Raw genomic sequence first — 21,857 nt, 5'->3', positions numbered from 1 at the left:
GAATTCTCATCAAGGGCAATACATTTGCGCTGAAGCCTTCATTGTAATCTAAAGTGTACAAATGCAAAAATTTAAAAATGACACAAAACTAAGGTAAATGATGCAAGACATAGATGGAGGGGCCCTCTCCATCCAAGCCTTGCATCCTACAGTACAAAATGTAGGTAAAAATGTAGGTAAAAATGTGGAGTAATTGATAATCTAGTGTAGTGAAAGTCAGTATGAGACTGAATATGAAATTGGCACTTACCAGATTAAATCAATGAAGGAGTAATAAAACCAAACCCATATATGAGGCTAGAGAAAGAAATGTGGTTAGTATTAGAGTATGTAGGAAAGAGAGATGAAAAAACTGGCTCAATAAACAAGGCAGGCACCCTAAAAGCTAGAGAAAATGCAGTTAGTATCTGAAAATATACAGAGCACAAAAACAGGCTCAACAAACAATGCAGGGGCGCAAAATCTAGAGAAAGAAATGTAGTTAGTGGTCTAAAGTTGAAGGCGCCAATCCCTGAGGACATGCATAGCCAAAAACATATCCCCCAGATTCCAAAGTTGAAGGCGCCAATCCCTGGGGACATGGATAGCCAGGAACAGATCCTAAAGTAAGAGGTGCCAGTCTCTGGATACATGGACAGCCAAGGTAAGAGGCGCCAGTCTCTAGAAACATGGATAGCCAAGAAACAATTCAAACAAAGGAAAGGAAACTGACCTTGAGGTGCACTATCAAGCGCAGCTGTGAATAAAAAATGACAAGTTAGTATTACAAAACATAAGTAAAACAAAACATACTAAAAGCACTTGAGAAATAATAGTAGCACTGCCTTTGACCACTTGCAGCTGCAGTCTGTTAGTTGTGTGGTGACTTCACACTAGATAGGTTGAAAACTTCTAAGACTTCGAAGACTTGAAGGACACTTCAAGGACATTACTATATTAGTAGATAACTTTGAGGACTTTGAGGACACTTTGAGGACACATACCATACTAGGAATTGTTTATATTTGTTTACATAGACTCGCCCATAGTGCAGAGTTCACAAGTCTTACATGCTTTGTGCATTGACTTTGAACTCTCAGTTATTCTAACACAGTCTGCAACTGGCCAAAGGACAGGCCACAGGATATGAGCAGATGAATGATTGAAGTTGAGAAAGATGAACCGTGTGAACAATATCAACGGTTAATGTATTGTTTATTTGTTTGTTGATGTTATCGCCAGCTGTTCCCACGCACAAATCCAAGGGAGCAAACAAGTCCACAATTGGACTTTGCCGGTACACATCACGTGCATCTTTGGTTGGTTTTTGCACAAGTTTCTTTTGTCAATGCGTCTCTTTGTCATCTGATATGTCTCTTTGTTAATGTGAGTTTACCTTTGTGTGGCCTTGTGTATACTGACTACAGGGACTCTTTACTCAGTGGATCTTTCCTCAGCATGTCTTTTTGTCAGTGCCACTCTTCTCTGACACGTCTTTTGAATGTGAGTTGTCCTTATTTTTTTTGTGTGGCACATGCAAGGTATACTGACTACAGGCACTCTTTTTTTAGTGGATCTTGTCTCAGTGCATCTTTTTGAATGTGAGTGTCCTTATTTTGTTTTTGGGTGGCGCATGCAAGGTATACTGACTACATGCACTCTTTTTAGTGCATCTTGTCTCAGCTTGTCTTCTTGTCAGTGTTGCTCTTCTCCAACACGTCTTTTTAAATGTAAGTGTCCTAATTTTGTTTTTGTGTGGCGCTCTGCTAATACTGACTACAATTCTAGCACTTTGCACACTCTTCCTCATCATGGCCCACACCAAGAATACTGCCAAGAAGTGCACCAGTGGCTCAGCACCACACGTCCTCCTCAAGATCTCCAGGGTACAACTCTCTAGAGGGGACTGCCAGAAACTGAAGGCTTTGAGTGCCACCAGGAGCACCTTACTTCTGGGAGGTGGGGACTTAGAGAAGAGGAATGGTGTGCATGAGGTTAGTCTATGTTCTCTATCTTCTATCTGCTAATTCACTGTATCTTTCTTATCAAGGCTTTGACCGCCACCAGGGCCACCACCAGTGAGGACTTAGAAATAAGTAGTGCCCACAATGAGGTGCACACATTCTCTCACTGTTCTATTTGCTAATGTACATTGTTCTTCTTATAGTATTGTATACTCTGCAGGGATGGTGCAGCGCGCTATGAAGACAATACTCTCTTTATGTGCGCGCTGTGTTCCAGAGTCGTCTATAGGCTCTGCCTGCAGCTACCGCCTGACATAGAGACAAAAGTCCTACAAGAGGACATCTCATTCTGGTGCATTTGTTGCCACATGAAAAATGGAACAAAGCGCCACCTACTTTGTGAGTATATTTTTTCATTTGTTCATGCCTCATTGATAACATCACAATACTACAGGGTTTCTATAACAGTAGCGGCCTTCCCTTTCTCAACAAGTTCCTATCTGTTACTGGTGTGCTTGAGGTGTCCGCCCAAGCTGAAATATCGGTGGCTCCGGTCATTTTTATTCACCTTATCCTTGTCGACTTTGAATTAGCTGGCAGCCCTTTCGAGTTTGCTCACAGATTCCTCAAGCTGTACTACTCTGGTGATGGCATCAAATATATTGAGGTATACTGCAACATTGGCACTGATGGCAAGGTCGCCCTCTATCAAACACAAATCTGCCAGATTATTAAAGGTTTGAAGAACTCATTCATCTGGGAGCATGTTGTCATAGGTGTGTGTCCACTCACACTGATGAGGACTTCGAAGACCCTTTTACTGGGTACAGAGATGATTCAAAGGTCTATGTAAGCACACTGGTCAATGATGTAAGTTTTCCTTTCTTTGAAACTGGCCAATTGTGACTATTGTTGCAGTTCTTGGATATAATTCTCCAACCTTGACAAAGTATAATTGACCATGCCCAAGAATCCTATCTCTGAATGCTATGCTGTGGCTCCCTTGTCAACAACCTAGACTCATTTCATGGCTTGCAAGAGGCCATTGTCCAGTAATTTTTTTTTGCCTTTATTTGACATGGTTTATCTAATGTTTCCACAGACATAAATTAACTGGTATCATCGCATTCAATGCTCTTTGTTTTTAGCTGTCTTTCGCCTCACACTTGCTCATCTCATTTACCGAGAGGTTTCTCATTGAGCGGTGCCCACTTAGATTGACTTTCAAGGACATGCTCTCACAGTCCTGGGACCTAGGCAGCCACTCTGACGTGTTTCTGTTGACCACTGTCAAGGAGGGTGGCCTTAGTATTTCTAGGTTTGCATGGGCTAATGTGGAGGTCCATCCTTGGGGAAACCCCTTGCCTATCCAGTGCAGTGGGTGTAGTAGGATGAATTCTTGGAGGTCTGCCTATGTCAAGAACAGCAAGTCTTATATTTTTGAGTGCAAAAATGACTCTTGCAAAGTAAGCCACACATTCTCTCAGCCACCAGGGTCTACAGTACTCTATTCTGGTAGGAAGAGTGGTAGTACCTGGTTGGATATTCCATTGAAGGTGCACTTAGCTTAATTTATATGTTTTTCTGTGATATTTGTCTTACACTGTTTTTGCTCATGTTATTACTGTTTTGAATTTGAGTAATCTTTTGTTTTTTCATTTCTGAATCTTGAAATTTGGTGTATAAACTAATGTAGGCTGATATAAGTTTGCACAATGTTTTTCTAACGAGTCACATTACATCATATGGCAACAGAATGGCAACAAAACAGCAACAGAAAGACAACAGAAAGACAACAGAACAGCAACAGAATGACCCCAACATTGTCACCTGATGACCACATGACTGTGTTTTGATCGTGTGACATGGTTTGTTGATCTGTTGTTAAGTAAGTTGTGGACTGGTTGCACTTTCTGCAAACTTATACTGGCCTACATTCTTGAGATTTTTGCATATAATGGCTAACTGGACACATATATTCAAGAGTGTTTTGGATGAGCACGAGGGTGCCTATGTTTCTGCCAAAGGAAACATGGCCAAGAGGGCTACAATCCTGAAAACCATCAAGGATACTATAGTTGAAACTGATCGAGTGAAGGATCCTTCTATCATGCTTTCAGACAAAAACTTTTGGAAGGTAGGTTTCCAGTGTCTTTAATATCTACAGTAATCTAATTTTATAGGCTATTCGTACATATTACTTGCGGTTCCTGAAGGATGATGAAGATCGGGCCCTTGAGGAAAAAATCATATAGGAAGGTTATAAACTCCCATCTGGTCCAGGGATTGTCACTGTAGACATGGTCAGAGACAGAGAGGATGACAAGCCTCTGGATGCTGCAGCATTCAAGACTGAATTCTCACCTTTTGATATCGCTCAGAAGTTGGTTAAAGAAGAAATTGGGGAGTATGATAAGAAGCATCATGACACCTCTGACCTGAGGTCCATGGGGACAAGGACAAAGCTTGTCCGGTCCTGGTACAAGGCCCTCTCACCAGATGTGCTTGAGGAGCTCAGACTTGTGGCTGAAAAGTGGAACGAGGAAGGTGCTCATTCTGATGTCAAAGACAGGTATTTTTTTAATACTACATTGATATATTTAAGATAATCTCATGTATATCTACAGATATCATAGTTGATGTTAGTTGTGTGGTGACTTCACACTAGATAGGTCGAAGACTTCTAAGACTTTGAAGACTTGAAGGACACTTCAAGGACATTACTATATTAGTAGATAACTTCGAGGACTTCGAGGACACTTCAAGGACATTACTATATTAGTAGATAACTTCGAGGACTTCGAGGACTTCGAGGACACTTCGAGGACACATACCATACTAGGAATTGTTTATATTTGTTTACATAGACTCGCCCATAGTGCAGAGTTCACAAGTCTTACATGCTTCGTGCATTGACTTTGAACTCTCAGATACAGTACTTTACTTATTTACACAATAATATCAAGTGCATTGACTTTGAACTCTCAGTTCTTCTAACAGTTGACACCAAAAGAAACTCATGGAGGACTTCATTAAGATGGCAGGAAGAACTATGGGTTTACATCTTATGATTCTCATAGCTCATGATCGGGGGGAGGGAAAAATGCCTGGAACAACCATATCAGTGTTATGTTTTCTTTTCTCATCAACATTTATATTGATAAATTACTGGCTTAGCTGGGAATCCTGTCCCAGAATGTCGAACAAGACTTTTACTCTCGCATCTAAAAAAAATAAAAAATGGGCAGGAGAGTCTCAAGACCACCTTGCTGACTGGCTGACTGAAGCAGAGTACAGTAAGTCTTGGCTACTGTACCTGATTTACTTTTGAATGATCTAGCTGCAAACATAGCCCCTGAAGACCGATCTAACAAGGAAGATGAGAACTTGCCCAATTTAACAGTGCATGTCAACAATGAGGGTTATCCTTGCCTACCAACAGGGTTTGAATCTCTTGTGCTCAAAAATCAGCAGAAGGTTGTACAAAAGGTCTTTCAAAAGGCTTATGGTGATTTATTTCTATTTTTAAAGTCGTGTATTTTTCTGATAGCTTATATTCAACAGCGGTCAATGTAAGTCAAAAATCAAGAAAGAATCAAAAATATGTGGAAGTATCAGATGATGAGGATGAGGTACTGAAGAAGGTCCCCCAAGCCAATTTTTCTTTGGATGAAGAGAAAGACTTGGCAATAGGTCTGAGTCACACCCTGTCTCTTTTCTATTCCTGTCCGAAATTCCATATGAGTGGTGATACAGTCAGTTATCTTCAGTCCCTCTCCACTCTCTCATCATACCATCATCTGTTGGCCACAGTTCAAAAGCTTGCCGAGACAGTATGTATAATTCACGAATTTTGTGATACAGCACTGAATTTGACTTGTTTTTGAAAGCAAACTACAGATCCTAAGGGCAAAGCTAGGAAGCAACATCTGCCTGGTTGGTTGTCTTTGACATGGTCTGAGGAATATCTACCTCGGATTATGCACTGTGATATTCAGGCATCCTTCACTGCTTTGAAGAAACTAGAGAACTATATTATCAGATCTCGAGGTTGGAGTATGATTGTTGTCCTTGTCCTTGGACTCTTCCTTCGTGAGTGTCGCCGTGCTCAGGAGTATGAAGCCGATGAGGCCAGAGATGATGTACCTGAATATTTGGGTGACTCCATCCTTGGCATTCAGGTAGGGGAGAAGATTGAGGAGGCAATTACTAGAATTCAGGCGAAGGTGGAGGCAATACTGCCAGATGATCATGAGAAGCAGATGTCAGTGAGTGAAGAAGTTCATATGAGATGTCTGGAGAACAAAAGGCAGGTGAAAGAGAGGAGGGAGGTGGAGCAGACAAGGGTTGCTGCAGAGAAGAAAGCTGCTAAGGAGAAGAGGGCTGCTGAGAAGGCTCAAGTGGCTGAGGAGGCTTGTGTGGCTGAGGAGAAGAGAGTGGCTGAGGTGGCTCGCATGACCAAGGAGAGGGCTGCCACATTAAAGAAGGCAAGTGGTACTAAAGCTGGAGGAAAAGAAAAGGGTAAGCGACCAGCAACAGATGTGAATGATTAACCTGTGAAAAAGATGAAGACATCTGCTCCTTCTGCTCCTCCTGCTCCTTGTCGTTCTGCCAGGGGGAAAGTACCTACAAAGAAGTAGAAGGACTAAAACACTTGTATTAGCACAATGTCTTAGAATGTTCTTTTTGCAGTTTGTTGTCATATACACTTCATTTCAGACCTTCCAATGAAACCTGATGTAGGAATGGATGTTAGAATAACTGAGAGTTCAAAGTCAATGCACGAAGCATGTAAGACTTGTGAACTCTGCACTATGGGCGAGTCTATGTAAACAAATATAAACAATTCCTAGTATGGTATGTGTCCTCAAAGTGTCCTCGAAGTCCTCGAAGTTATCTACTAATATAGTAATGTCCTTGAAGTGTCCTTCAAGTCTTCGAAGTCTTAGAAGTCTTCGACCTATCTAGTGTGAAGTCACCACACAACTAACAATGGAACCACTTCCTTTGCATCCACCTGTTGTCTGGTTGCTATGACATATCCTGCTGTATACAAGTTAACAATTTCAATTGCTCTTGTTGTGATGGGTACAGATATAACTGATACATTATCTATAAGTTCATTGGCGAGGTTGGGGCCCAATATAATGACATTGTCCTCATGTGGTGTCTCCCCACACAAGGACCCTCTCCTTAGCTTGGATATTCCTAGAGTATTGGGTCGGCATGATATCCTGTTAGTTGTGTGGTGACTTCACACTAGATAGGTCGAAGACTTCTAAGACTTTGAAGACTTGAAGGACACTTCAAGGACATTACTATATTAGTAGATAACTTCGAGGACTTTGAGGACACTTTGAGGACAGACCTCTAAGACACTTTGGGGACACATACCATACTAGGAATTGTTTATATTTGTTTACATAGACTCGCCCATAGTGCAGAGTTCACAAGCCTTACATGCTTTGTGCATTGACTTTGAACTCTCAGTTATTCTAACATATTCTTCTTTATGCCAACTCATTCTCTTTTCCCTTATCACCTTCTGCGATCTCCTCAATCCAAACTAATACCAGCTGTTGTGTATGGCCAAATATTAAGGATATTGGTGTGGCCACTGTGTGATTAAATGACCCCAGAGCCTTGCTTACTATTGCTCTTCATGCTGCTTCTTTATATGTCAGTCTCTCCTGGTGATCCAGTGGCATTGGACAGTTTCTCCCATTATGCCCATACATACTGCACAGAAAATATTTGCTGGAGGTGATTGCTGCTGTACCTGGTTTGAGTGGATACCCCATTTTGTGTTGACCCTCATATTCTCTCCCCATTTCACATTCCATTGAGCTATTTGCATAGCATATGCTGTGCATCCCACAGCTGTATCTTGATGGTGCATGTATAACACTACCAACTGTCTGACCATTGCCTTCATATCTTCTGTCACTATGAGTGGTTGCACTGCTGTAGTAGGTTGATGAGTGAACATAAACTTTTGGTATGCCATAGTTGTTTGTACTGGTGTCTGTGCAATGGTATTATTGCTGCGCGATATGTTTGACACTACTAGAGGATTGATTGTCATTTGTGAGAGTTGATTCTGTAGTGCTGTCATGGGGTTTTGCATTGTACTGCACTGTTATAAGTGGGCTACGTCTATGCACAATAAGTTAACTTCCAGCTCTTGTTTCACATGCTGTTCTTTTTTTTCTATGAGTTGTGTTCCTTTCAGCTCTGTGACTTCCTTCATGAATTCTGCCCAGTAGGTATACTCTGTATCCTTAAATAAGTCCTTTACAATGCTTGGGAGCTTTCCTCTAACCTGCCAAATCATAGATGTACCTGATGCAATTTCTGTGCTCATTGCAAGCTGCAGTGCCTTTGTGGCCCACGCAACATGCATCCAACATGCGCAATCATATAGCATAGTCCTCGATCCTCCTCAGATCCGAGCCTCGTCTTCAACTCCATCACCACCACCATCACCACCTCCTAGACCGCCCTCTTCCATTGGCATCGGAGCCAGACTGCCCAGGTGCAACAGAACCAAGCCTAGAGAGTGGTGGAGGCTATCTCCAGCCCAACTACACTCTGATGTTGATGATGAGATTGAGGATGCGGATCTTGGCCATGAGGTTGTCCTCTCTGCAGCTGAACCAGCTGAACCACTGTCCTACTCCAAAGCTCTGAAGCGCCCTGATGTGGAGCAGTGGAAACAAGCTGCCATGGAGGAGCTGAATGCCCACAGCATCAATGGCACTTGGCAGCTCGTCCTCAGACCTGCTGGAAAGAAGGTCATAGGCTGCAAGTGGGTATTCAAGGTGAAGCGCAATGCAGACAGATCTGTAGAGCGCTACAAAGGCAGATTAGTGGCCAAAGGCTACAACCAACGACCTGGTTTTGACTACCTCGAAATATTTGCGCCTACAGTGAGAATGCCCAGCATAAGAGTCATCCTAGCCATGGCCGCCATTCATGACCTCCACCTGCGCTCTATAGACATATCTCATGCCTACCTCAATGGGGAGATGGACTGCAACGTCTACATGGAGCAGCCTGAGGGATTTATTGAAGGAGATGCAAAAGAGATGGTTTGCCTGTTGAAGAAGAGCATATATGGCACCAAGCAAGGAGGCAACAGATGGAACCAGAAAATGTGCTCTGTGCTCAAGTCCATCTTGACAAAGTCTTTGAGTTGACCCAAGGTGGAACTATTTTGCAGGATGATGGGACTACACAGATGAGGGGGGAGTTGTTAGAGATTAGAGATGTGTTCGGTCAGGAGGGAGTGTTAATTGTGTGATTTCACACTAGATAGGTCGAAGACTTCTAAGAATTCGAAGACTTGAAGGACACTTCAAGGACATTACTATATTAGTAGATAACTTTGAGGACTTTGAGGACACTTTGAGGACATATACCATACTAGGAATTGTTTATATTTGTTTACATAGACTCGCCCATAGTGCAGAGTTCACAAGTCTTACATGCTTTGTGCATTGACTTTGAACTCTCAGGTATAGTACTTTACTTATTTATACAATAATATCAACTGCATTGACTTTGAACTCTTAGTTATTCTAAAATGTTCTACGATATGGGACAAGAAGCTTATTACACGATGCAAATCCAGCATCAGTGAGGTAGTATTTGCTGGGAGGGATTTTGAGATCTGTGATGTGAGCAGCATGATAGATACGCACATCTGCTGCTGACCCCTCCCAACCACTCAGCATGTAGAGGAAGAACATATCAAATGAACAAGCAGCAAGACAATTTTGTGTCAAGGTGCCTTTGTGATTGGGAGTGCCATGACACTGTTCAGCTGATGGGTAACAGGTGATGTCGGTGCTGTCAATAGTGCCAATGGCATCAGCAAAGTAGGGGTAAAACTTTGGATTTTGAGAGACTTTAGGAGGTATTGGACTTGTTGAATCAGATAATCAAACATATGTCGTATAGATGGGGGAACACGATAATGCAATGAGAATGTGTTTGAAGTACCTTTGAAATGTATCACTAAACAAGCATGGTATGATAGAAACAACATACTTTGATATTGTATCATTAGAGCGTTGAAAGCACTCACCAAGGTGATGGACAGAAAGACCAGTGATGCATCCATAAAGAAACATGGACAATTGCTCCTCAAGGGTGATATGCTTTGAGTCCCAACATCCCACAGTGTGAAGTAGATTTAAGAGGACAACAAAATGTGTCGGTGTACATCAAGTTCACATTGTATGCAGTCTGGATGCCCAGCAAGAAGTTCCTTGACCCATGCTATTTCTGATAGAGCTGAAGTGTGATATGGTGTCTTCTCAAGGTAGGCCTTTGAATAAATGTTGAATGTCTGCTGAGTTGTATCAATGACAATTATGGAGATTGCGAGAATAGCATCATAGAACATCCCCTTGAGAATATCTAATTCATCACCACCATTTTCCTCCATATCCACAGATGCTACCATACCATCACCAGCAGAGTTAGACCTTGCATTATCCATGTTTGGTGGGTCTTGATTAGGGTTGGAGTACATTATAATTTCTCTTAACACTGGTGAATGATAGCATCAAGGTTGATACTGATATCTATTATCAGCATGACATCTCCAACTATTTGGAATTGTTTGTACTGTACTGAAATTTCACTGTCCAAACAGACTCTTAGTCTTTACAGTTATTAAAGTCCCATAAGTTACCAGAATGATCAAAATCGTAGAAGTCATCAAAATTGCACATGTCCCACAAGTCATTAGAGTTGCACAAGTAGTCAAAGTTCCTGGCAAGTGCTCAAGACTTCCTGCTGTAGTAAGTTGCTTGCAAGTATCAGTAAGTAGCTCATTGTGTTGTTTGGTCCATACCTAACTTCAAATTTACTATGGGTGAATCACAAAAAAATAAACTATTATGATATGGCATTACAATGGTGCAATTTCAAGGTGGTGCCTGCACTATGAAGAGAGTATCAAAACTATAAATATTATACAGTTCCATGATTTCTATCAATACAGCATGTAAAATGTAACAAAATAATGTAAGACTATGTAATAACAACACTACAGTGTGGTGAAGTGCTCTAGACAATTTAATAGTTCTTCTCTACTAACAAGTTCACCAAGATGCATCTGGCTACTACTAAGACTTTGAAGACAGTTATAAGACCTAGTTAATCATGATAATTTTTTAGACTGTGAAGACATAGGTGGACTTTGAAGACTTTGAAGACAGTTATAAGACCTAGTAACATTGAGGACTTGAGGACTCTACACAGTGAGGAGACCAGCATTTTACTGGCTTTTACCACCAAACAGATTATTTGCAAGAGGTATTACAAGTGGCTGTTCAGTCATGACTTGAGAGTGATATAGTGCTATCATTGATACATTTGAATGGAGAGAGAGAACTTGTAATATAAGAGTATACTGTCATATGTTTATGAATTCACTAAGACAGTTATGATATCATCTGAAGAAATGAGGCATCCAGGATCACTCTGATGGCTGGTGCAGAAGATTCACTGTGCAGTAGGCATGTCTCTGTAAAAAAAAATGGATTATGGCTGTAGCAATCTGGATTGACTTCTGGCTACTCTCCAATGTAATAACCACCTTATATCCCAGGTCATTGGTTGAGGCTTTATATTTTTCTTGGTTGAGGATCATGAGGCATAGTGCGATAATAGGTCTATGATATAAACCTTGGGATTGCTTGAAATACTATAAGTCCATAAAATCAGAAAACTTATAAACACTGCATGCTGTACAGTCTTGCAACTTCCACTACTGGAATTAGATATAATACTCTGAGGGCAGTCTTTCCACTTCAAGGATTTCAAGGACATCTAAGACTATGAGGACAGTCATCACTTCCATGACTGTAGAATTTATCACAATATGGACTTTCCAAATTTGAAGACTGTTATAAATTTAAGGCTATAGTACTCTGAGCATATGATGAAACTATAATAACTCTGATGACTTTGAGAACAGAAAAGGCCTTCATTGCTTCAGCTACCTCATTTACACTTTTCTTATAGGATCAAACTCCTATATAAAATACTATGCATGTTGACAAAAAGTCTACTATGACTTAGAGCTGTAGGACAATGACACAAATTTGGTGTGGAATCTTACATAATGTATAGCCAATTCTAGAGATGTTCATTTGCCACTTTGCACACACATCTTTCCTCTTACCTTTACTTGCTCACATTGCAAGTATCATACTCATACATCTTAGATTATATGCTCGTTATTATTTTAACTGAGGAAATTCCTGGTTAATATAATGCCACAGCATGACCAAGGCAACAAGAAGCTGGAGCTTCATCATAAAGATCTTGCCGACATGAAGATGAGACTGTAGAGGAGAAGTAGTGTGAACACCAAAGAAGATGGTTGGTGAATAATAAGCACGATCCTATCAGGACACAAAAAATAAAGAAGAGAAATACTGCTAACAAGTGTGCATGGTGTAAACAGAAGAAGGAGAAGGAAAGGCTAAGCAGACCAGTGACATAGAAATTCAATACCATAGTCCTCAAAAGAGGCAGTGTCTTGTCACCTGAGACAAATCCTATGGTGGAGCACTCCCCTGTCCTCCTTAATGAGAAAAACATCACGACTATACCAACTCTCTGTATCATGCTCAATGTGAAGGTGATGACAGTCATAGTCCGAACCCATGAATCCTACATTGTCATCTTCTGAAAGTTTACAACCACCTTTTTCACTCAACCCATCCATTCTCACAAACCTCGACTCTCATGACCTTGCAACTCCGATTATAGACTTGCAGGTATATGAGAAATCAGAAACCATCACATGGTCTGATGGTGTCTTTACTTTGCAACCCTTCTGGAATCGCTTTCTGAGACATCAAAAAATGTCATATACTTAAAGTACAGCAACGGTACACCAAAAGCTAGCAACTGTGCAATAAAATCTCTGCAGCAATTCAGGTTAACAAGAATTTTCTCATTCAAAATATAAGTAGACCTGAGCCTGTAACTCTTGATCTAGATTACCTTGAAGATTGTGACATATCAGACTTGATGTGTGTAGTCATATATAGTGAGTCTGTTTTTAATTCACATCTGCATTACACTATCTAATGTAGTTACAATAGATGCTGAACAACACATCAAGGATTTTACATATCTGCATCAATACATGACTCTCAAAGAGTTTGTGAACAACATACATGACCCAAACAAGATTCAATGTATTCTTGATGTTGCATTTGGACAGGAAGGTCTCCCATAGAACTAAGGTTAATACCACATATATTTACATTAACATACCACTAAACCATCTATGCTTAGCACTCTCAATAGCAGCATTGTCAATGGATGGAATCAAACTACTGTTGACTGTTCCATTGGTAAAAAAGTCTATCTGGACAATTTTACCATCCATTTGTAGGCTTCAATTCATGGCCCTGCATACTGGACACATCTGCACCATGACTCTGATGGGAGTCTTACTTTTGTGCAAGTCAAAATAGGCAAAAAAAATGGGGCTTGTGGAGACTATAATGAAGATGAAATTTCTCATAATAAACTCTCTAAGATAGCACCAGAGTTGACAGATCTCTATTGAAGCTGTAAAAATATTGAAGAAAGTTGGCACAGAGAGATTATTACTCTCTTGCCTGGTGATATGCTATGAGTATTTGGCCCTTCTATATCTATCCATGCTTATAATTGCAGAATACAATCATCAGGACAGTTTCATGTGGTGTATACACTAATAGCCTCCTTCGCCACAGGAGGGCACTTTTATAATGACAAAACAATGCATCTAACAGAACTTTCTCATTATGTTGACCATAAACAAGGAAGGACCTTGACAAACCAGGTCCATGAACACTCTCTGGAAACCTTCCAGTATATGGTCATCAACTCACTGCACATCTTATGTTGTGTTAGTTAGTTCATTTCTGTTTTCACTATATTAAACACATGTAACATCATTTTTAGAGCTGTACAGCAGACCTTTAATGGCTCTTTGTATTATGGTCTTAGATACCAACAAATATGTCAAAACAAGCAAATGAGATTGTAAATGCAATCATTAAACATTTTTGGAAGGATTTGAAGAATGCAACCTCTGTGTATCGCAAGAAGCAGCCAGATGTTAGATGTTGCCAATGTCCTTAAAGTCTGCCTATGTCTTCAAAGTCTGAAAAGTTACCACAATTGACTTGAAGCACCTTAAATTCTCATGGCCACCTCTTCTATTTAAAACAATTCTTTGACATCCACCACATACAAGCCTTTGCTTTGTAAATCAAAGCAGATGTTACTATATGTGGAGTGACTTCTCTAGTGATTAATATCTCTCTCATTCTTGTGTGCCACAACTCTTGGAGGTCTAGACACCTGCTACTGCACCATAATTCTGCCGCTCAATAAGTCTCTTTAGTTGGCTGTTGGAGCTTAACAAAAATGAGGAGAACATGATCAGTTTATATCTCTTTGTCTGCTTTCCTTCTGACTTTAGTCCTATATGGACATCTGGCTGCCCACCACTTTTCTGACCTGAAGCCATTCAGTGCTTGTTAGTTAGTTAGGTATTTCACCAACCCATTTAACCACTTAGGGTTAGGTTTGTTGGTATTAGGGATTTTATTGTATTTTTTCTTATTTTTTATAATTGGATGTGTTAGAGTTAGAGGTTTGTTCATATTCCAATACTTTAGAATTCATATCTATTCCAAGGTCGTACACTTCCTAACTTCTGCTTCATGTTTTGCTCACTTTAAAAACAGGAACAACTGTAGTATGGATACCAATAATACAGAGCGAGTGTGGGTGTACAAAATATATCATATCACAGTAGGCCGAGTCTCTATAATGGTCACCATGTTCTGCTAGAAATGATATCTACCAATATCCTTTTTGCTGATTCTTATTTTGCTCCATGACAGGCTCTAATTGTGGTATTAGATTGTTTGTTGAGCTGATGATGATACCCTGTGATGTGGAATCAAGTGCTGATGAAATGGACATCAACAGCAGCATATTGGTGAGTCTAGCATGGACTGCTAGACTAATGTGTTATTCAAAGGGCGCTAAGTGAGGTGACACCCTGAACAGCTAGCAAAAACAATCAAGCATTGCATCCTCTGATGTCAGACATTCTTGATAGATGATGGCCTGCTTGTTAGAGAGTATTGTACCATTGACTTTTACTGAGTCAGGCTAGTAGGGCTTCATTCAGTCCAGATTAAGCACTGGGATCACAACTATATACTGACTGACCATCATCAAGATCATCATTTTTCCCAAGACACTGTGCATCTGTTTGCAAGTGGCTCAAAAAATAAGCTCATCGGCATTGGATTCTTCAGGTATTGAATTCTTCATGTAACCACTCTACAACTCTCATGAGAAAGTTGGGTATCACATGAGTTATCATAAACAGAACCCAGTAGTCAATGTTAGTTGTGTGGTGACTTTTACATTAGATAGTTTAAAGACTTCAAGGACAATTTAAGAATATTACTATATTAGGTACCTAACTTTGAGGGCTTCAAGGACTTTGAAGACACTTTGAAGACATATATCATACTAGGAATTGTTTACATAGACTTGTCCATATTGTAGAGTTCATAGTCTTACATGCTTTGTGCATTGACTCTGAGCTCTTAGTTTTACAAACAATCAAGCTATGGGAGTCATCCAGAATGCATATGATGAGCAAAGAACTTATTCTCAAGATGATAGTTGAAGATTGTCACCTGGACCATCTATTCAAATGACTGGTGGTGCAGACATCTCTAGACATTTGGCACTAATGAGGTTCCCATCTGCAAATTGATTACTCCAAAATGCATAAAGCTTAACATAATTAAAAAGACATTTTGTCAGAGTGTAGTATTCTCATACATTGTTATCAGTGTTCCAGAATGCAACATTGAAACATTCACTAGCCTCGTTATGTCCCATGGCTCCTTTCCACTTGTCAAGTCCATTAGTGAGAATTTTGCAATTATAATCAACATGGACACCCTTTGTTTCTTTTTATGTGCTTAAGATCAAGAAGCCAACAGGAATCATAATCTGGTTGCAATTGAGTACAAATAGGATAATATTGAGCACTCATGCAGTGAAAACACCAAACATGTCATCTATGAATATCTACTGATTGTGTCCAAATCTCCATGCCAAGTCTCATTGTTTAGGTGTAGCAAATATTAGCATGCATTGTTCAATGACTTCATCTGTGTGCGGCTAATAAAAAACAAGTGTACAGGAGACTGCAGGGTCAGGTGGTTGTGGGTTATATGTATGAAACCATGAATGCAAATTTTCTTCTGCAGCTCATTGTTTGGGTATTCAAATTTTTGTTGCAATTGTTCAGTAAAGCAACATTGAATTTTGGGTTGTAAGCATATAGCATGTGTTGGTGCTAGCAAGCTGGTCTCCCTATTTTTCTTTTGCAAAGCAACAACATTGCTCCTGCAGTTGGGTTAAAGGAGTACCATTGTGTAGTAAAGCCAATGCAAAGTTTTGCAGTTCCAGATGGAGTGGATTTTGGGGTTGTAGTCCATCTCATCTTCAGCTTCATATTCTGTGGAATGATCAAAACATCCAAGACCTCTTTGATGACAGCTAGAGCATTATCTATGAATATCAACCTGAGTCTCAAGGTTTCAAGTTCAAACTGATGCAACAGCACCTGATCTGGAATACATCATAATGACCTCAACCTATACAAAACATCCTACAGCCTTCTATGGACTCTTTCCTGACTTTAAACCACAATTGATTCTGATAATGTGATTAGTCCCACACAAGCATTGCAAAATGTGAGTGATGCAGGTATATCACCATTAAACCAAAATTTCCATGAGGACCTTTTGATTGCAGAGCTTTTCTATCTGGATGAAGAATGGTCAGTTTTGATTGTATATTACCCTGCATGAGATTGGGTATATGCACTTGAAGATAGTCAAGAAGCTGGAAAGCTAGATCTAATAGTCACTGATCAATATTTTAACCTAGTTTACAAAGTAAAAACATACTTTGACTTTCAACGATACATGTACAACATTGATAATCAATGCCCAAGGCATCAAATGGTCCTGCATCAACTGTCATGCGTATTGATTTTGCAAAACGCAGTGTCTCTGAGAATGGAGACATAGACATCCTTTGTGATGCCAAACAGATCTTAAATAGAGACTATATGATGAAGTTGATTGAGGATGCCTCTGTGTTGCATAGTAAACACACATTAAGTAATACATGGTCGAAGTCTATGAATAGGAAGAAACTTATAAATGTGATGTGGAATGAAACCAAAGAGACCTTGTGAATGGCAGATGGCATTTCTACTCTCAAAGTATTTTGCTTGGCAATATAAATCAATCTATCACAGTAGTATGCAACATAAGAATTGATTAGTGATAGATGGTCAGACTTAAACTCACTTTGATTTTAATCCACTCTCCACTTGCGAAAGTGTGCCAACAGTTCGTATTCTGTGGGCCTGATACCAGACAACTCCTGAGTTAAACCATGATGAAATCAATACCATTATTAATAGTAACAAGCTAATGCTTACCACACACTCTGCCTCATGACCTGACTTCCAAATGAACATTTTGCATATGTGTCTGCCTTCAAAATGAAGTAGTATTAGCCTATTTCAAGTATTTGGATTAGTGAGTATGTACCTATTGTTGAAATCTTGGATTTGTTCTAGGCAAAATAACTAAAACTACCCAGCAGGTGACCTAACTGATCTAATGTACTTGTAGGAATAATAAGTGTAGCTATATGTGGTGCTCTCAATGGAGTAGATTGTCATTCATTATGATTGGTTTTTTGTGTCCAAACTCCAACTTGAACCTGGCTGATCTCTGAGTTGTTGGCTGTTTTATGTATGAGGCATGACTTGAGTGAGAGGAGAAAGAGATAGACAATGATTTTTGGTGTAGGGTTAACATAGTGCAAAGTTCCTTAAGAACAAAGAGCAGAGGGCAAACCTCTGGGTATATATGGCAACAATTAATGCCTGAATATGATTAGCTAATGGTGCCATATTAATCAATTCTCCTAACTTTGTAGGAGGATGATGACAATGAGGACTACAAAGAGTCTGTTGTCCAAAATGGTCTGCATGACAAGGCCATGGAAGTGTGTGAGGTAAAACAATGTATATATAAGAATTACATGTAAGTTGAAGTAGATTCCAAAGATTCTGTTGCTAGACATATGCAAATTATGAGACTGTCCTCAGAGTCTTTGAAATCAATTTGTGTTCTTCAAGGTTGGGTAATGTCCTTTGAAGTCCTAGAAGTCAGATTATATCATTGAAGTCCCAAAAGTCTTAGAAATCAGATGCTGCCCTTCAAGTTGCTGAGCTTATAAATCAGATTGTGTCCTCAAAGTCCTTAAAGTCTTAGAGGTCAAATGACATCTTTCAAGTCATTGAGCCAAGAAATCTGATTATGTCATTGAGTAATCATATAATGTCCTTCAAATTGTCAAAGTCTTAGAGGTTGCAAAACTAAGTAATTAAATGATAACCTTTGAGTTATCAAACTTGGAAATAAACTCATGTCCTTGAAGTCCTAGAAGTCAGCTGATGTTATTTAAGTCATCAAAGTCATCTGTCCTTGAAATAAGAAAAATTAAATTATAATACTCCTCAAGTCCCTAAATGAGAGAGTAATAGTACATCCAAATCCATTCAAATGTATTCCATTGATAGATATATGCATTGTATTGTATGGATATAATAAGAGAAATATTCATGACAACCTGAGCTAATCTAAATCTGCAAAAGATCTTGGATTCTGCTGGTCAATATTGTAGCAAAACAAAACTGCTTGAGCCTCAGTTACAAGATTTCTAGTGCCTTTGGACAAAGTTGCTATATACTGGCAAAGTCTTGACACTCATTGGCTGCTTGTAGCAAATGCGCACAAATCTCTATTTTTTATCGCAGCAATCTGATCCATAAGCCATGCCTCCAAACTTGGTGTCCACTCTCCTTCTCACTGCATGTACTTGTTGAATATATTGATAGGAGGCCATAATATATAATGGTCCTTAGTCACTCCTAGCAGGGTATCAACATGAGTATTCATTACCATGTTGTCAACATTGGTGCTGATGCACTTGACATTTAAGTGTATGTTGAAGGGCCAGAGAGGGTTCACTGAGATCAATTGTCTGATCCAAATTGCACTGCAAGTTGCTACAAAAGACTACTCATGGTACAGAAACATTGACTAAAGGGAAGTTGAAGTATGACCCTAAAGGTTGAAGTACATTTGGGAGATAAGAAAGTTGCCTGCCTTCAGGTAAGGTTTTATCTAGCAAATGAGGGAAATGACCTACCATAGCAAAAGATTTTCTATCCAAATTTGATGCAGAATGAAACAAAGTGGCGCACTTCTGAAATACACACTGGGAAATATAGAACCTTTTCTTTCACTAGCATCTTTTCCAAGTTTTTGAAACTGCATGGCAAGAAATTGACATTGGGTTTTGAAAGGCGGATTGTATTAGCAAACTCAGTGTCTGTTATGACAATATCAGAATACACTTTGACTAATCAGTGAGTAGTAGACTGGATCATCATATCCATGAGAGTATCTGAGAGTCATGTATTATCAGACAAAAAACATGTAAGTTATGTGGTGTTCCTTAGGCTGCTGGTGGTAGGATAGACAAAGCAAAACTTGATGTGCTGCGATGAAATGATTAGAAGGCAAAAAACTCCAAATGAAGTTCTTTTCATGCTTTTTCTTCAACCAGGTATCTGAATCTACCCACATCATCTTAGCCTCACAAGCTTCATGTAGTCTTTGCCAGAGGTTCAACATCCACAGGGGCAACAGTTTGTTTTTGAGTTAAGAATGGAGAATCAGTCGCTTTCCATCCTAAATCACACTTTCAAGAGATTTTTGAAGGCTATATACCCACTGCTTTAGTGATATATCTCTGGTGAGGTTGAGATCCTTAATCGGACACACTCTATCAAAGCACAATGCTCTTCTCTCTATGAATGATTCAACCTCGATATCGGACACATTGAAGTCTAAGATTTTGCCTATGGTGGCATCAGAGGAGGAGGGTAGAAGCATAGTATGTACCTGCTCTAGTATTTTCATTACCTCCAATATAAGCTCTTAGTCTTACAGATCCAATTGTTTTCCTACATCAAATTAAGTTCCAATCAGTACATGAGTAGTAACAGCTAGAGGAAGTGCTATGGAGAAAGGCATGTCTTCATCCTCATCTAACTCAAAAAATCATCCTTGTTGGTATCTTTATAGTTAGAGTAGTCGTTGTAGAGTTTAATGTTGCCCATTTGTAGATAAAAGGTCTGTGATAAATGAGCATTGTCTTTTAGCCAATTGATTTCCTTGTGATTGTTTGCAATCCCTTGACACAGTTTAGATTTGCCTTGAGTCATGAATATTCTCTTGTGAGCTTTTTGGCCTTTGAATTGAGGCTCTTGGCCATCTGGCCAGAACTGGCCTGGCTTTTCGCAATAGCTGATGATTGTCATAAAGGAATTAGACAGAAATCAATAAACATTTGGTATACATACTTTTATGATCTTGTTTAGGTTGTGTGGCATTATTTCTGCCTATTCCTATGGATTCTCTACCCAAGTCAATGGTGCATTGGATGTCAATCCTGTATCATTCACTAAAGAACATGGATGAGCTGTTAGAAACAATAGATTGTGATTTTGCTCATGAGAAGTATTTGACTCCACTGGGTGTTTCCTGCTCACAAACATGACTCCAATACACATGGGACCTCTGGGTTTAGCAGCCTGTGGTTTCTTCAAGACAGTAGAGTGGAGATGAGGCATATGAGATCACAGAGAGTATGAGAAGCACTGAGTGTTTTGATAGTAGAGTAGATTTGGTAGCTGAGGAAATGTTTAATGTCTCACTGGAATTTCCAATAAAAGGTTCAGATGTGATGAAAGTTGATGAGGAACAAGTAAACTGGTGAATTTAAGCTGAGACTTTTATAATTAAAGCATCACAGTTTCTGGTAATAAACACAGTATGACCCATGATAGAGTAAAGTGTGCAGTGGGCAATGAAGGTGTTTGAGGCATGAGGAGGTGGTACAGATAGGGAATAACAGAGTGAACACGAGGTCGGTAAACTCTGCAAGTGCATTGAGCCACTGGTAAATAGATTCTAATAGCAATTAATGAGAATCATAGAATGTGACACAATAGAATACTAACCAAATCTGGGCCATAGTTTTCCTTTCAGAGCATGCACATAGAATCAGTCAAATGCGATGGGGCTATCAAATATATCGCTCCATAGCATAATAAAATAATCTCTAAAAGAGTTTTTTGGCAACATGACAAAGAAGTAGCCAACATCCATGGAGCTGAGGTTGTCTTTTGGCCATTTTGTCAGGTCTATAGAACCAAGTGACCTCTTGATAATGGTGTTGAATGTAGATAAATTAAAGCCACTAAGAATATTGGACAACAGGTTTTCTGAATGTGCAAATAGCAAGTCAATAATTGTAATCATGGTGTTGTCAATGAATTCAGAGCCTTGAATGACCAGCAAGTTATTAGATACACTCCATTTTGTAAGTGATGATAATGACTTGGAATATGAAAAAGGGGTGATGAGATAGAACTGCTTGAGCAATATCTTGAATATGTACTTATCGTCATTGATCAGATAACAATGTTTCATTCTATGCCCTAAAATTTATTACTATCAGGCAGGTTGAATCAATGTTATGACTTGATAAGTTTTTCAAAGTAGCAGTGATGAATCAGATATAGTGTCCTTCAATAAACATAGCGTGAATACATAGTTGCATTAGAATGTTTAGCGATATAGAAAATGGATGATTGAAGTGGCCATCTATCTGGAGGTGAAGTGTCACCAAAAATTG

The 21,857-nt window shown here is 39.5% G+C and overlaps 2 protein-coding genes across 2 annotated transcripts; both read left to right on the top strand.

The window, feature by feature from the left end:
• Positions 1 to 1,437: 1,437 nt before the first annotated feature.
• On the top strand, positions 1,438 to 2,888 carry EDB93DRAFT_1109375 (uncharacterized protein; the record flags this gene model as incomplete). Its single annotated transcript, XM_041447966.1, has 10 exons — positions 1,438 to 1,482; positions 1,551 to 1,580; positions 1,679 to 1,709; positions 1,768 to 1,973; positions 2,030 to 2,092; positions 2,147 to 2,202; positions 2,330 to 2,342; positions 2,398 to 2,719; positions 2,755 to 2,813; positions 2,862 to 2,888. The coding sequence occupies 10 exons, from the start codon at positions 1,438 to 1,440 to the stop codon at positions 2,886 to 2,888; spliced, it is 852 nt and encodes a 283-aa protein (XP_041300943.1).
• A 1,012-nt stretch (positions 2,889 to 3,900) lies between these two features.
• On the top strand, positions 3,901 to 6,496 carry EDB93DRAFT_1257138 (uncharacterized protein; the record flags this gene model as incomplete). The annotated part of the gene is made up of 6 exons (XM_041454064.1): positions 3,901 to 4,080; positions 4,199 to 4,515; positions 5,121 to 5,239; positions 5,284 to 5,451; positions 5,508 to 5,776; positions 5,834 to 6,496. The coding sequence occupies 6 exons, from the start codon at positions 3,901 to 3,903 to the stop codon at positions 6,494 to 6,496; spliced, it is 1,716 nt and encodes a 571-aa protein (XP_041300942.1).
• Positions 6,497 to 21,857: the final 15,361 nt, after the last annotated feature.

This window comes from Suillus bovinus (genome assembly GCF_016758785.1).
Source record: "Suillus bovinus strain UH-Sbo-P2 chromosome Unknown EDB93scaffold_157, whole genome shotgun sequence".
NCBI classification, from domain to species: domain Eukaryota; kingdom Fungi; phylum Basidiomycota; class Agaricomycetes; order Boletales; family Suillaceae; genus Suillus; species Suillus bovinus.
Note: the sequence above shows the minus strand (reverse complement) of the source record. Positions and strands in the feature narration are given on the sequence as shown.